General features: G+C 34.1%; 1 protein-coding gene across 3 annotated transcripts in view; it reads left to right on the forward strand.

Annotated features, from left to right (window-relative positions):
* LOC140436327 (uncharacterized) overlaps positions 1 to 17,875 on the forward strand; it is a 74,134-nt gene that overhangs the window by 35,743 nt on the left and 20,516 nt on the right. For all 3 annotated transcript variants that reach the window (XM_072525043.1, XM_072525044.1, XM_072525046.1), the window contains exons 4-10: positions 3,255 to 3,386; positions 10,188 to 10,311; positions 11,766 to 12,116; positions 12,181 to 12,494; positions 14,370 to 14,531; positions 14,667 to 14,862; positions 14,917 to 15,082. In XM_072525043.1, coding sequence (XP_072381144.1) covers positions 3,255 to 3,386; positions 10,188 to 10,311; positions 11,766 to 12,116; positions 12,181 to 12,494; positions 14,370 to 14,531; positions 14,667 to 14,862; positions 14,917 to 15,082 — 1,445 coding nt within the window. The remainder of the gene's footprint in view (positions 1 to 3,254; positions 3,387 to 10,187; positions 10,312 to 11,765; positions 12,117 to 12,180; positions 12,495 to 14,369; positions 14,532 to 14,666; positions 14,863 to 14,916; positions 15,083 to 17,875) is intronic.

The following is a 17,875-nucleotide window of genomic DNA, read 5'->3' on the forward strand; positions in this document are numbered from 1 at the left end:
GGAAAACATTGTCTGTGTTCCGTTACTTATTAATAAACGAACTTGTCGATACTTTGACATTTTTTTCAAAGTTGAAAAGTCACTTGTTTTCAGCTCATGAACAATAAGCGGTTTAAAAGACCTGCAGGTCCTTATAAAGTAGGCCCATACATGGGGTACAGAAATATTCATAGTAGGCAGTCTTTTCTTCTTCCTCTCAATCAGTGCATGTATTGTGTCTGCTTCGTTGTGTGTATGCCCCTTGAGTAAATATTTATTATGAATTCTAACTACTGAGGTGTTATAGACAGCCCACATATACATACAAAATAAAAAAAATCGGTTTTGGCCAGAGCAGTTGTCTGAACAAAATGTTACCTCTTCTGCTGTAGAAGGTTAATTTTTTAACCACATTATTACAGCGGAAGCTATTTCGTTGCCACCCCTTTTTACAATACACTTGTCCCACATAAAGCACGAACCTTCGGCAGTACTATCATAATAGACGGTAAAATTAAATGTCCATAACTGCTTTAAATAAAACGATTTTCCATTAGTTAAGATAGATGTGGGGAGGCATTTTTGCAAATCCATCATTGCTACGACTTTTTTTAAATTCTGCTTGCGTCATCTTATCCTGCCTTTTTAACTTATATCTGTTTTCTGCGTGATTCAAATGATTTGCCTTTTTCTTTAAAATATCTTCAACTCCATTAGGATCCGCCTCTTTTCGCTTATTTTCAAAACTGTCACAAGTATCACATGTTAGGGGGCTTGAAGTGAAGGTTGAACTCGGTAGAAAAAATTTCCCGGCACATACTTTTATCTACGGCAAGTTCTTTTGCATACTCCTTCTCATTAATCCACTCTAAATATAATTTGTATATTATTGTTACGTTTAGTTCTGGATTTAAATATCATCTTCCAGAGCTATTGCTGACAGACATTAATGACTTTCAATTTTTGGAAAACAATTTATTTGTTCCATAACGAATTGTTTTGCCTCTTCTGGAATTTGATGGTTAGGTACATGGTGAATGATTGCCAACCCAGCCGCATCATTAATTTTCTTGTTTATTGAAATTCTGACTATTTTCTAGATGGCAAGTGTAGTTAAAAAAATGACTTGCACACCCTTATTTTAGATCCGTTTGAGAGGAGAGTGTAATTGTAAGGACGCTGTTTTCGGTCCTTTTGATTGTCATTTCTTGGACGTCTTCTGCTAACAGTACCCACATCAACTGCTTGTGCAATATATTGTCTTCTATGGTATCAGTCTGTCTGGCTTTTCCAGAAACTATTAAATATTTGCGTTCTTACATTATCCTGTACATTAGTAGTATATTTAAACCTACATAATCTATTACACGAGGGACCTACTTCTTTAGCTTTTTTCAATTTATTTTTAAAACCTACATATTTCTCTCCTAATCGTCTCTTCTCCTTTGTTACGTTACGCGTCCAAGTTGAAGGCTTCTGCTTTCTCTTTCTAGTTTTTGTTACAACTGTTTCTGTTTTTTGGAAAGCACCTTTCTGTAATCATGTTCTTGAAACAGGTAAGGGTTGTATTTTCCTCACTGTGTATTTTTCCTGTTTATATGTTATGTTATCCACAGAGTTTTCAGAATATCTACTACAAGAAAGTTCATCAAATATGTTTTCACTGTTAATTTCTTCATCCACGGAGAAATTTTCATTGGCAACGGCAGAATATCTACTACAAGAAGGCTTAGCAAATATGTTTTCACACTTAGTTCCTTCATCCATGGAGAAATTTTCATTGACAACAATAACATCATTAAACATAACAGGATTTAACTGACAGTAGGTTTTATGGTTCTCATAAACAGAAACATGTTTTTGTTCATTAGATGAATCAGATTCAGGCACATAAGTAGAGTGAAACTCAGGAATATCTGAAAAATAATAATGCTTTAATTATGACGATACTCCTTAAATAGTTTTATTAAAAATTAATCTCTTGATATTAAGCATGGAGAAGTGGGTTAAACTCTGCAATATATTACATTTCACAACAATTGTGTACCGACTTTAAGTTAGTAATGTGTAGAAAGGATATGTACAAAATTTTGAAGGTTTTCACAGTACACAGAAAAAAGTTATCTTATCTTCATTGTTTTCTTGTAAACACATTTTTGCAATCTTGATTGCTCTTGATTCAGACATTTCTGGTTGTTTTTTATTATCATATTAATCTCGATAAAGAAAAAAATTACTTAAACCATGCAACAACATTAGCTTGTAACCTCAATTTTTACACAGCTTACACGCTGAACTACCTTCTTTTTAAGAATCAGTGTGCCATGCAAAAAAGACCGATGTACCACATAAGGCTTTTTGCAACAAATATCATAGTAGACATCCAACTTGCAATTTTAGTAATATTACCTGGACAACCACCTATCAAGCACCATTCGAAAGACACACCTTTAAGTGTATTATTGGCTGCATACCTCCATTTACTGTTAATCAGTATACATTGTTAACAGAAATGTTAATAACTGTGTTTTTTGCATAGGAGCATTTTTGTTAGGAGCAAACATAATTTATTTAAAAAACTTTTTTAGATCTACAACTTTGATATGATCTAAAATGTATAAGAACCATTTTATGGGCAAAAAAGATTTTTTCACTTTTTATGATTGTTTAAAAAAAAACAAATTAAAATCTTCACATCTTCAAGGATTTGTCATCAGCTATGTCTCATATACCTTTTAGAACTTTCAAATAACTGTATAAGGTGAAAAAGACAGTAAAGATTCCATTTCACGTACAAATCGTCTATGTATCTGTTTATACGTATTTCGCTTTAATAAAGCTCATCAGAACAGTTATTCATAGGCGTTCTCAACGTGAAAAATAGATCTTTTCTGTCTTTGGGAAGCAACGATAAAATGGCTTCGAAACGGACGCAATAGCGACATCTGATATTAAATCCGTAAAATAGTTTCGAAACACAATTCAGATTTCTGCTTTAATCTGAACCTTCTATAAATGCAAGGTATAACAGACGTTGATAAAGATGTTAATAGCATAAGATGTTAACTGTATAAGATTTGTAGATTTTTACGTGAAATCGATGATTTTTTCACAGATTGACTGCGGTAACTAAAGATATATGTATGAACCCGCAGATTACATCGATCCCAGAGCGGCGCTGATTAGACCCTGGTCTATTATTATTTTTAAAAATATCATATTAAATTGATCATTGTTATTCTTCATACTTTACATATAATTTTTTTGACTTCCAGTTGGCCGATTTTGGATTTAGTAACCAATTCACAGAAGGTTGCTTACTATCTACCTTCTGCGGTTCTCCTCCTTACGCGGCGCCTGAACTATTCCAAGGCCTCAAATATGACGGGCCTAAGGCAGATATTTGGGTAAGTGGATAATGTTATAGATTACAACAGTATCTTACCTAGATTAGTACAAATCTCAATGTCAAAAAATGAAAAACATTTCAAAACAAATAATAATAGATAACGATTAAATTATTGATTATAAATACTTTAAATATCATTATTAGATTATGAAAGTTTTTATTATATAGTCGTTTTCACATCACGTGACTTAACATTATAGAAAATGACTTTGTCAGACCACCATAGGCGTATCAATGGAAATTATTATTCATTTTTCTCAAAGTTAAATCCTGTACAATTCCTGATGTTATGCAACCAAGACAACCTCTTTTTGCTTATACCAAAATTGCGTCCAAATTTCCTGTTACCATTAATTGTGGGATGAAATAGTCTTCAGGGTTCAGGGGTATTTTTAGTATTATTCTGAATAATCAAAACACTTCCAGCCGATATACAATTGTCATCGTACCATTTTGTACCAGCTTTAATCTTAGTTGTTAGTCGAGATATCAGGCTCAACGATCACTAAGGTAGATTTATGATTTTGTTCTTGGGGTTGAGCAATTCTTGACTTTTAAGCGGGATTAAATTTACGTTCGATTTAATTCAGTTACCTAGATACTTAAATTTGTAAACTGTTTCCGATATGTTGTTATTTATTGTTTTGTTCTGTTCAGTTGTGAGTTGTGTTATTTCTTCTATTAAATCTATTCTACTCGCTTATTCTCTGTTTTTTTTTCTCAGGTTTTTTACCGTTTTCCATGCTTCTATTGATCTTGCTGATCCTATAAATTTGTTGAACTCTTCACATTTACTTTCCCAGGAAATATTTGTTGACTTTAGTTACTAGATTTTTTACCTCTCTGTTTGATCTTGCATATGTTCATCTATCATCTGGGTCATTTGTTTGCAGCTACTTTTGATATGCTTGTTTCTTGTTGTGTACTGCATTAGCGATGACATTTTTCCACCACAATGTTTATTTTTATATTTTATAGAATATTTTCTATACAAGACAGAATTAATGTTGATAATCTTAACATTGAAACCGTTGCGAGAGAGTATAGGAGACAACTGGATGAGGAAATAGAGAGTTTGGAAGCGGGGGAAAATGTGGAGGAATTGTGGACAAAATGTAGAAATATAATAACTGACAAGGCATCGGGAATATTGGGGAAAACCAAACCAGTTATACAAAACGAATGGTTTGACGAGGAGTGCCAAGAAGTAGCAGAAAACAAAAATAGGGCATAACTAAAGACAAATCAAGCTAGATGCACAAGAAGAGCAAAGGGGGAATACCGGAACCTAAGAAGGGAAGAAAAAAGATTACATAGAAGAAAAAAAGGCAATTTGAAGAAAAGCTGTTAGAAAACATAGAATGGCTAAGAAATCAAAACGAAACTCGAAAGTTCTACAGAAATGTAAACACTAAACAAAATGAGTAAAGAGTTTAAGCCAAGAGTTAAGCCAATAGCTGTAAGGATGGAGATGGAAATATTCTAAGTGATACGGCCTCAATCTTGAACCGACGGGTTGAATTTTTCGACGCAAAATTTAACGGCCATTGTATCAAAGAAGCAATAACACCGTTGCAGATCGAAATGATTGGAATCTATTCAACCCAAACGAAAGACCACCTACCACTGAAGAGGTTGCCCAAGCCATTAAAAAGCTTAAAAATAATAAAGCACCAGGAACTGATCAACTTTGTAGTCAGCTCTACAAGAATGGTAGCATCACTCTGCAGTGAGAGAACAGTACTATATCGATCAATGCGTGAGTTTGGTATACCAGAAAAACTTATCCGATTAACGAGAATAATAATGTCTAACGTAAAAGCCAACATTAAGATACAGGGAGAAAATTCTCGATCCTTTGAGATAATGGATGGACTCAGACAAGGGGATGCACTGACTTGCCTCCTATTTAACATTTCCTTGGAAAAGGCAGTCCGAGACACACGAATTAGAGACGGCGGTACTATTTACAATAGATCGATACAACTCTTAGCATATGCTGATGATATTGACCTAATAGGACGTAGCAAAGGAGATGTTAAGCAATATTTCCTAGAATTGGAAACGGCGGCGAAACAGGTCGGTCTAGTCATCAGCGAAGACAAAACCAAGTACATGTTGGTTACTAAGGATCCTATAACAAATGAGGAACTGGAAACAGTATTTAAAAGTCATATCTTTGAACGTGTTGACAGCTTCACATACCTTGACTCGCTAGTGACTACTACCAATAAAACAAGCGAAAAATTAAAAGACGAATAAACCTTACAAATAGAGCGTACTATGGACTCCAAAAACAATTCCAATCAAGAAATATCCAAAGAAAAACTAAAATTATTAGGTACAAAACACTGCGGAGGCCGGTCCTCACATACGGTGCGGAAACATGGACTCTAACACAGAAGGATGAAAGACTTCTGTGAATATTTGAGCGTAGGATACTCCGCAAAATATTTGTAGCTATACACGATCAAGGACAGTGGCGCAAAAGATTTAATTTCGAATTATACCAACTCTTTAATGAACCAGATATCGTAACGTTCATTAAAACACAGCGACTTAGATTGGCCGGACACATAATTAACATGATTGCTAAAATGCTAATGACAGCAACACCTACAGGAAGAAGAAGCAGAGGCCGACCGCGAATTAGATGGTTAGATGGAGTTGAGACCGACTTAGGGATACTAGAGGTAGAGATCAGAAGATGGCAACACGTTGCCAGAAACCGAACAGAATGATGATGATAGAATATTTTCTTCTCTCTTTACAATAACCTCTACATTGACAATCATATAAATATCACGTCCCTACCGTTTATGATTTGCGAAATATCTGAATTGCCAATCTACGTGATCACTGTAAGAAGTCCACAAATTACTCTTTGTAATTATAATTTTTGGCGCGCGATTGGTATTTTAATTGTTATTATGTTAGTATACATACAGTTTTGTTATTATTCAACTCTGATATTTAATAATTTAAATATTACTATTATCTTTCGCAAAAACGCGAGGTCCGCGTTTTTTGCAATGTATCACTCTGTAAATTCCCCAAATTTATATCTAAATGTTTGTGTAGCAATTTATTTATTTACTTGGTGGTCATATCTGGTAATTAGCAGGTTTTAACCAGTTTTGTCGGTTGGTTTCTTAACGATAATATACTCGAATGTGTATTTTTTATTAATAACAATATAACTCTCGCAATAAAATCTATTTGATTTTTGTTATGACGTATTTGATTATATATATTATATATCAAAAGTTCATCTTTAGTTCTACGGTGATAAAGATACATGTGCACTTGTATTTAACCCATGATGATCAGACCAATTAAAACTGAGTATAAATCCAAGAGAGGTACAGCTAACCGAGAAGAAAACCTTTCGGTCATATTTAGGGAAACAGGACCATCTGTGAAACTAGTATCTGTCGGTTTTATTTCTTTTCTCAAGATGTCGGTTGTAAAGACGTACTACAATCAATTGGTCTATTGTAATCTTCCATTCACTCGTGATACCCATTGAAGCATTCTGGAACACTGTATGAACTTGAAGAGTCTAGAGGATGGGTATCATATATTTTTGGAGTCATATGTGAGACGATTAAGTTCGGCTAATCTGTCTAGTTCTTCTCGACATTCGCACACTAGGCTAGAGTCCACTCCATCCCTCTCATGTGCAGATGTTCACCTGGAAATATCTACCTGCCTGGTAGGTACTTAGCATTACGTGTAACACCATTGTAATGGTATAAAACAGATACAATGAAACAATGGATGACGTTGCTAGAAAAATTCGGTGCGATAAACTATTGTGAATATACTTTTCTATCAAAATTCTGTTTTGGTGTTTTTTTGGCTGTTGAACGATTCTTCTCGTTGCGTGCTTTCTGATGTTACAATAGATCTGTGAATATCGGTATATATCTAATCTTTTGTGTTTTTTACGCTGTTTTATTTTGATTCTGAAATTTTGTTCCATGGTAGATGGTCCCTTATTTTTTTTAGTTTTATCTTACTAAATTTGATATTAAAATTCATTTTGTGTGCACCTTTTTTTATTATGTATTACGAAGATGGTTCCGTGAAGATGGATTCTCCAGCATCTAATTTCGGCGCACTATGTAATCTGCTTTTGAGGTTGTAAATTCTTTTTAAATGGAGAAATGGATATTTTTGGTACCGTCGGCATGATATCGTCGAAGATTTTATGCTACCTTTGATGCAGACTGCTTTTCTCCCTCCAGCTCGCTGGACTGTACATTGTAGAATCTCGTGGAGTCTGGACCGCTTCGCATTGAAGCGGTTATACGAAGACTGCTGTGGCTGTAGAAGCCGAATAGATTCCTAAGTATCTCTTAAGAATATTGGTGCGGCGTCTACACGACATATCAGTGGCGGATCTAGACATTTGCCTTAGGGGAGGGAACTTCCAATAAAACACCAACCAGAAGACAAAGAAAAGATAAATCCAAACTGCATAAAAGACATAAATAATAGGTTTTCTTTAATTTTGGACCTTCTTGGATGGGGAGGAATTTCCCCATTTTCCCCCGTGTATCCTCTACTGCCACGTATTAAATTACGCACGTAAGACACACACACACGCCTTAATTAAAACTAAATATGAAAATTTCTTCAAAATATAATGCAAGGAAAAATAGAAGGAAAACGGAATCCAGGCCGTAGAAGAATGTCATGGTTGCGTAATTTGAGAGAGTGGTGTGGCTGTACCACTAATGAACTCTTTAGGTCAGCTGTAAACAAGGTCAGGATAGCCTTGATGATTTCCAATCTCCGATAGGAGTGGCACAAGAAGAAGAAGAAGAAGAAGAAATATGGAAAGAAATAATTAATAAAATACTTAAAAAATAGATATATGTGGAGGGACGGAACAGTTTCCATTTAAGAGTTAAGATTGGATATAATATTTATTGCCAATCTATGTATATTGGTGCCAGACACCAAAAATTCATCTTCAAAACTACAACGAAACCGAAGACAAACAGTTTTTGATAGAAATAATTGAATAAGTGTTAAATATCACTTGATAGAATAGATTTGTCAAGAGAATCGCAAAACTTAGATTGAATACGGTACTGCAAGAAGAATATTTAATAAATAATTTTTTTTTTACTTAAGTGTCCAGAACGTTTTATTTTAGAGTTCAATACTCATAAACTTGCCTCTTAAAATCCCCTAACCTGTATTTATTAAATATCTTTTATATTATGTGGGTAAATGAATCTACAACGCTTTTAATCTTTTTTAAAACAGGTAGTACACAAAACGAATCGTTCAAACAGATTTTTTACTGTTTACTTATCTTATCTGTAATTAAAAATATGTTTGTTTTGGTTTGAAGGTTAATTGGGATAGGTAGAGTACTAAATTGTATGTCAAAGACCCTCGTTATGTGCATTTTAATTGTTGATTGTTATCAAAACAAAGTGCTTTTAAAAAAAAATTAAGTATTTAATTTTTTGTAAGAGATATAAAGTTTGGATGTATCTAAATAATTTATATTGGCGGTATTGTATTACTTTGGAATTTAAGCAGTTTTTATTCGCATTTTATCGAAACAGATTACGTTCACAACTATAGTTGGTTTCACGTTAGTTGAGAGTATTAATTTATCCAAAATCGCTCTAGACGTAGTCGTACGAGTTTGTTAAAATATTTTGATAATATAAAATTTTGATCCCTTAATTGTTGTGTTATATCGTTAATAACGTATTGAGTAATTGAAAATAGACCTAATTAAATGAGACTGTCAAATTGACTCTTAAATAACGTACTCTAAAATAACTTTACCCCCGAACATGACACACGATTTGACATTGTCCAAATTCTCTTCTTCTTCTCATTGCGCCGTCTCCTTTCGAAGGTTGGCGATCCAAATGGCAATTGTAGTTTTGGAAACTGCTGCGCGAAAGATCTCTGCGGATGAGCGGTCGAACCATCTCCTCAGGTCTTTCAGCCACGAGTTCTGGCGTCTTCCTACTGATCTTTTGCCCTGTACTTTTCCTTCCAGTATAACTTGAAATTCATATCTTTCGCCTCTCAGCACATGACCCAAGTATTGCATTTTCCTCTCTTTGATTGTCTCTTTGATTGTCCAAATAACGGTTGTATATTTTGAAAAGTATTTACAAAAATTAAATGTAAAAATAGTTTCCAATACAGCAAAAAGCAAAAATTATCGAATATTACTTCCATGCATGGGTAAAAGAAGTGTCGAGTCGGTTCCAGAATGCATGACCGATTGTTTGAAATTACGAGTTAACACGTTAAACGCCACAATGCATAGTAAAAAAAGTTAAATGGGCCAAAATATTAAAGCGCGTATATTAAGCGCGTTCGGTCCTGATTTCTCAGTCTATCACCAAACTACCACACACCTACCACTGTGCCGAGATAAGCGTCATCGCTGCGCGCCGTATGACCAACACCGCATTGTAACTGTGGCTTCTACTAGAGTATAAAAATTTCATTATCAGTTGGAACTCTTTCTAAAATAAATACATTTTCAAAATCGTAGTTAAAGATATATTATAACAAAGAAAGCTCGAGTAAGAGTTGACTTGTAATGTTTACTTATGAAGTTTATGAATAACCAATAATTCCTCCATTATATATTGTGATTAGATATTATTGTCTTGTATGAAATTCAACTTTTTGTTATAGTTTGTAGTAACTTTTTGATCAGATGCGTCTGTATACATTACAATGTGTCTGTGATGGGTCGGTAATGTCACTTGTGTTGAATCACCAGGCTATGTTTTTTTGCTTTCAGAGTTTAGGGGTAGTTCTCTACGTTTTGGTTTGTGGTTCACTTCCATTTGATGGTCCAACTTTAAATGCCTTAAGAAACGTGGTGATTGAAGGAAAATTCCGGATACCTTACTTCATGTCACAAGGTAAGTTTGTTTGTTAGATTTGCTATTCGATGTGTGTCTTAAAATTTTTTTGTAACAAGATGACCGGTTTCCGGTCATCTTGTGGCCGGATGTAAGTACCGTTTATCAGATAGTGATAGACCGAAGGCAAACTTGAAAGCACAACGGCGGTCAGGTATCCGACATTTTCCATTGTCTTTCACCTATCTTTGTTCTACCATTATATGATAAGATAAGAACGTAAGAACTAGCAGACATTATGAAAATACAACTTAAAGAAGAATGTTTCAATCAAGATATAGTAATATAGGAAAGGACAAATGACAATCTCTCAAAAGTATAAGAGTAATGTATAGAAATGCCTATGACAAATAATATTGAAAAAAAAAAACTATCAAGTTAAACACTTCTTCCAAATAACACCAAAAAAATTGTAGATATATCTGGGGAAGTTCAGGGAATTGTACAGTTGCACTTTTTGGGATCTTTTTAAATCAAGTAATAAAATAAGAATAGAATACTACGATCAATTATTAAAAACTGTTGCTGCTGTTTAACTGCTGAATAAACGCCTTGTTCGAGTAGACAAATTGCGGACGAAGTTGACCTAAAGGAGGGAAACGTAACGAATATTTTAAAACGAAATGGATACAATTGCTATAAAGTGTAAACCAAGCAAGAACTTTTTCCAGTCGATCATTTTAAACGTATGGAATTTTGAGAAACTATGATGGAGAAATCGAATGAGAACAATAACTTTTTAAAAATGTTTTGTTTTCCGATGAATCTTCATTCATAATACATATACGTCATAATCCATCTGTGGTCCGCTATTTGGTCTAGGGAAAATAAACATTTGAGTATTGATGTGAAAACACAATACCCAAAGAAATTAAATGTGTGGACTGGACGTTATAACGATAATATAATTAGTCCATTTTTTATTACGGGAAATCTGAATGGACTTAGATTTATTACGCAATCAGATTAGTCCAATGTCTGGTTTCAATAGGATGGTTGACAAGCACATAATGCAATCGAAGTTACAAATTATTTGGAACAAATATTCTCTGGACGATTAATTTCTACACGAGGAACAATAAAATGGTCCCCTAAATCACCAGATTTTGCACAATAGGAATTTTATTTCTGGGAAATGCTAAAATCAAAATTATATCGTCATGAATTCGAACGTCCAATTTAGCAGAATTGCAAGAAAAAATTGTTCAACTATGTAATCGGTTACAGCCAAATCAGCTGAATGCAATGCGCATTGCTTTGATACATGCCGATGTTGTTAAGCGAAAATGGTGGTTTGTTCGAACATTGACTTGTTTGTTCCACATACACCATAATTATTTGTTTCATTTATTGTTAAAATATATTTTGGATGAAATTTATCGAAGTTTCGTTTTTTTAACTCCCATTTTTATATAGCGTAGTGTCAGTTACTAATTATTTTTAACGTATTACAGATTGTGAGCATTTAATCAGACACATGTTGGTGGTAGATCCCGATAAAAGACTGACAGTTCCGCAAATATTAAAACACCGTTGGTTAAGCGACGCTCCTCTCATCGAAAACGTTATGCTAGAAAAAGAAATTCAATTAAACAAAACAGTAATAGACCACATGTTACAATTACCGAATCTAAATCAAAATATGATAGTGCAAAGTTTGAAGGCGAACTCTTTCGACCACATATACGCCATTTATAATCTGTTACTCGACAAATTACACCAAAGAACGATGAATTTCCAAACGAAGGTTCTCGAACAGAGAAGAGTCGATAACCAACAAAGGAAAGAAGAGCAAGCCGATGCAGGTGAGTTTTATTGATTACTTTATTATTTGTCTGTAGGACTGTATGTTTAAATTTGGTCTTACAGATGATCAAATGTACAACAAATTACAAAAAACCAACGAGAGGAGCGAGTCTTTCAACGAAAACAGACTGGCCGTCCAATTGACCGCGGCGGGTTCGGACGGTTTGTGCGTGAAGCAAGATATGCAAGAACCGTTCAACTACAGGCGAGAGAGCTTCAACGAGAACTGTCTGCGAGAAATGGAGGACGAATCCAGCGAGAGGTTAAAGTGCTCGAAGGAAAACGCTCCCGACGAAGTTGGTTCTCCTTTCGTTTCCATGCCGACGATACCGGCGGTTTATTTGGCGGGGGATCAGGAAAACCAACTATTGGAAAAGGTAAGGAGTCTTTTTCATACAGTTTTTTATTGACTATTGTTACACAATGTTTGATAATCTATTAGATCGATCGAGTCCATATTTCGCAAATCATATAATTATTACTAAATATATTAAAGATTATATAGTTTTACGCTTTTTGCGATAACTTTTTTTTAACTCATACAGTCTCGTGGAACAAAAAGTTACAATATATTTACTTAATTGTTAAAAGAAAACAAGGACTTTTCAACAAATAAATCATACCCAGTAATTTTTAAGTTTCAAAATGACTTCTTGCTTAGAATATTTACTTACACGTTGCAAGATTTTAGCGAATGACAATGTTCTTAAGTCTAAAAACTTCTCGTTTACCTAAAAAGGTATAAAAGTCTTTTAGTGTTCCCCAGTTTTATTATATTAAAATTTATGCCCAGTTAGATTATTTTTGAAATTAATGGAAAAAAGGGAACCAAAGATTTTATCAGACAGACTCTTTCTTGCCGTTTACCCTAACTGGAAGGATGGATCTTGGTTAAAAACTGTCCACTTGGAATAAACACCGTATCAAAGTGGACAAAAAGTCAAATGAAAACATTGGAATAAACACAAAAAAACATAAAATAACAAACCATTCTTATCGATCTTCAGCTATGTCAGCCTTGTTCAAGTAAGGTGTTTCTGAACTGGAATTAATTAAATTAACGGGTCACTCTAATGATGAATGAACGGGTCTCTAAAACCATATCTGCAGCTACATTTAGCCCCCCTTCTGAAGTGTCCACATAGTGAAATTGTCATTTCGAATAATATTTCGAAGCGATTAAAACAAAAAAATACAAAATCATATGCGATTTATTCCACCCAAATCATATTACCATCTGGTCTAGGAATTTATCGTGTTAAAATGTTCATTTGTGATACGAAATTATGTAACGTGACAAATTGAAAAGTAGGTTTCTCACACTTCGTCCGGTCGATTAAACAAATTCGAACGAAACATTTTCATTTAGCAAACAACGCGTCAGGAGACGAGTGCTAAGTTCAGTAATTTCGTTTGATTACATACTAAATTCCCGCGAAGTTTGCTTTGTTTCGCCAACAAGATAGGTATTTGGGTATACTAGGTTGAGTTTGCTCAACTGATAGGTATGTCACTCTAGCTGGGCACTATCAAATGGCCCACATTCTACAGCAGTCGCTCCGTCGGTGCTACTCCAATGCATTTTGCAAGGTAAAATTAGAGGAAAAAGGGCGCCAGGATGAAGTAGATTATTTTGGCTTGCTAACCTGAGAGCATGTAGAAAGACCCCAACAAAGTTATTCCGTATAGTAACCAACAAAATCATCATAGCCAAAATGGTCGCCAACGTTCGGAACGGACAGGCACCCTAAGAAGAAGAATCTTAAATAAATAACGATCGAGTTTTATTACGTACAAGTCAGTGTGTATTATTTTATTAATACATAAAGTAATTGTAGACAAGTAAATAGTGTAAATAAATGTAACAGCGAGTTTACAGGAAATATTTGAAATCAGCCTTTTTGTTTGAATTTCAGCATGCTTTTATACGGTAATTGAACACGCTTTTAGATATTTTTTTTTGTTTCAACTGCCAAAAATCCTCTTTTTCTGCCAAAAAAAGGGCTCAGATTTAGGCAATAATTTGAATTTTGATTTTGAAAACTAAGAAATCTTCGGATTTCTACTTTTTGTTTGTATAATTATAACTTTACTTCTCTAAGTATTGTAAAATTTCGTAATTTGATTATTGCCTGCTCATTATGTTTTAATCGACTGATTAAGATTTCGTTAAACCCACTTGTACATGCATATCGATAAGAATCTGACCAATATGACCAATATTATAGAATTGTCATTGTTTACTTTTTTAGTTCGGTGAAGTAGATATGGATACCAACGACGACAACTATTCGATGGCTGTTCCATCTACGGCATCGACGTCGACGGGTTATGGCAGTTGCAATTCCTCAGGTGATAAATATTTGACTGTCAGACGACACACGGTGGGACCAGGAGACCCAGCACACGAACAGGTAAATATGTGACAATACAGTACCAACTATCAGGAGGCGAAAAGTGTAGAATTTTTATTGCTCACAAAAAAAATATAAATGAAAACTGCATGAGTTTAATATAGAGTAGAAGAAAAGTTTATTCATTTTTTGTAGGTGTTGGAAACCCACTACATGGCTCATCCTCAGCAGGATCCAAACGGTGCTAAACTGCTTCCCAACACGAATCTTCCCCTCAATTTAACTACATTGGCACAACAGAATCCGCATTATTTCGGAGGAAAAGATCCGCATTTATTGAAACCTCCCGTGGTATTGAGCGCTGCGGGTGGATTCGGACGAAGGGCGTCAGGTATGATCTTAGTATTTTATGCATTATCTTAGTATTCTGTCAATGGGATTTCAGATGGTGGTGCGAACCTTCATATGGCGTGGGGAGCTCCCGGTTCTCACGAACAACTATCGATGATGTCTACTAGTTCCAGTGGAAATCCTAGTTTAAGTAGCAGCGGCACAGGTACACAACCTTTAGAACATAATCAACACGGTTTGGACGAACAAGCACTAGCGAGGTAAGGAATTTTTCCGCAATTCATTTTTTAATCACGTTATCCTTCGACCAAAGTACTCGAAGACTTTTCAGAGAACTATATTGAACCCAGTTAGGTGTAAACAACGATTTTTAAATGTTACTAAAGCCGTGAAACCATACAATCCTTGCTAATATTTACTAAAATCGCCTGCCATATCTTCAAACCATTATATTATAGCAACACAAACGCTGGAGATGTTTGAGGCACACAAAATGAACGATGCCGCGTTGCTTAGAATCGGCAGAGATGTGGGGGTGGTTCTTTGGATATTTCCTTTGCTACACAAACAGTGTAACAGAGTGAAAAATATTATTTCGAGTAAAACGCGTTTAGGAAACGCGCGATCTCCAAGAATGAGATATTTACCCTTTTAGGCTCGTTGTAGCTCTTAAATTCCTATAAATCTACCAATTTTATTCCGATCACTCTGCAGTTTTAACTGGATACTCTTGAGTAGTTACACTATCGAATAAAAAAATTTTAAAATGCAAAAAATACCTTAATTATCACAAATTTCATGTTTCCATTCGGTTTCGAAGTTTTTTCTGTGTGATAACATATAGGTCAACCTCAATTTTGTTACTGGTTTTATTTTAACTCAAATAGTAGCAAGTTATTTATTTTAAATATCTAACGATTAATCTTAAGGCACATCCCCGAAAATCCTAACGGTAAATTTTAGTGGGCTATCTCTATTTTAAAAATGTCTTTCTTTACGAAAACAAAATCTGTTCATGAAGTAATATTCTAAGCGTCGCTCAGATATCTCTCCCAAGTCCAGCTCAAAAATGATTTCATCTTTTACTCGAGCCGATTATACAACCGGGACACCCCCTGAAGTGACAGGTTTGGGGCTACACAATAAAACCATAAACTTCTCTATAGCGGTGTTATGGATAATTAGTATAACAGATCAGAGTAATATTATCTATTAATAAGGTTACAATGTAACAAAGGTGCATACATAATTTTTTTACTTTTTTTTATGGAAATATTGGCTGTCTGAATTTTAACGTACATTAAAGTTTACCGAAAATGGAAAATTATAATTTTCGTAGACTAAAATTGACCGTCCATTAGTTGGCAAAATTTTATTTTTTTTTTTGTTCAATAGCTTCTTTAGGCGTAAGTTCACTTGCTTTATATGGACATTTAATTTCAACTATGCCTAAGTCACCTATTAAACCATCAGGACTAGCTGCAAGAAAGGGATATTCATCATGTATGAAAGGTCTTGATAGTTCAGTATTAATATTTAAAATTGTTTCTAACATTTTTTTTGCTTTGGGTTCATTCACAATTCCATATTCTGTAAATCTAGTTCAATATTGCTTCCACAGTTTTAGTTCTGTGTGTGTTTTTTTTTTCGTAATTTAGATATTTTACTGAAATTACTGGACGTTGACCATTGCTGACGTTCGATACACCCAGCACTGTTATTTTGAGCCGTTGTATTATTAAAAATCTGTTCTTTGTGAGATATTTTTTTGTAGATTTTTTAAAAATTCTTGTTCTTTAGCGTCGAAGTCTTCATCCGACAGCTTAACTAACTCTTCTACATTTAAGGCATAGTCTTTATCAGGTTTATTATTACTTGTTTGTTTTTTAATATATTTTTTTGTCTTTTTATTTCTTGTACCCATTTTTACATTTTTTTTTTGAGCAAATAATTTTGGTAATAACCAGTTGCACTTTTGCTATATTTTCTAATATATTATTTAAATAATTTCCCCGTGAATTATATGATACTGCTGACGCCAAAGACTTTAACTGATAGCCACCTCTCTTGGTGTGATTTACTCGTTTACCTCCAACAAATTTTGCAATATCAGAATTGATGCTTCGGCGTTATTATTGGTGGCGCTTTTTATTAAACTTATTGCCGTACGGCTCTGTGTAAAGCCTTCCACAACAATTGCACTTTCCATCGCAGTCGAAGTACGGTTATAATTTTCGTAACATACTTGTTGAGTAATAGTATTTTTTGACGCACACACACAACAATACTTGTTTGTTACGCCTCAGTACAATAGCTTATTAGTCCTTTTTCCTAAAATACAATCCACACCCGAATTGGCTGAAAATACGGACTTATGTGATCTTGGTGTCGTGATCAGATATTACAGTAATAACAGCTTTGTTATCTTCTGGATCAACTTCACCCCATTCTCGTGCTAGACTTTCTTCTACGTTTCCAGCAGCTAACATTAATTCCATGGCTGTAACATAAAACTTAGCCATGAGCTTCTCTTCTATTTATTGCAAAATATTTGGATGTTACACTGAGCTCATGTAAAGAAGAAAAGAGAAAGATTCTGATTGAAATATAAAAAAATATACCGGCTAATTGGGCGAAATTTTACGCTGTTTCTACATAATACATTATTATTATATAAGCAAATAGTAAAACAACAGTATTGTTATAAAATTTTAGAAGGAAAATGCCACATCAACAGAAAATATTTCTGTTCAAACAAAAAATTAAATTAAATAATAGGCCTTACCACTGGTCTACATACAATTTCGCCAATTGTTATCGACTTTTTCGTGGGGCACATAAACATCTTCGTGAACTACCCATTGTAAAAACTATGAATACTCTGGTTTGTCAATAGTCTGAATCTGAACAAACTTTGTCCATTTAATAAGTACTAAATTTTAAACAAAAAAAAATGAAAAAAAAAATACTGTTCAAACAATTTATTAATTTATAAAGAGTTAGTGCAGAAGAATGTTTTAAGACCTATCATATAAAAAAAAATTATCTCAATA

This window comes from Diabrotica undecimpunctata, chromosome 3 (assembly GCF_040954645.1).
Source record: "Diabrotica undecimpunctata isolate CICGRU chromosome 3, icDiaUnde3, whole genome shotgun sequence".
Classification (NCBI taxonomy): domain Eukaryota; kingdom Metazoa; phylum Arthropoda; class Insecta; order Coleoptera; family Chrysomelidae; genus Diabrotica; species Diabrotica undecimpunctata.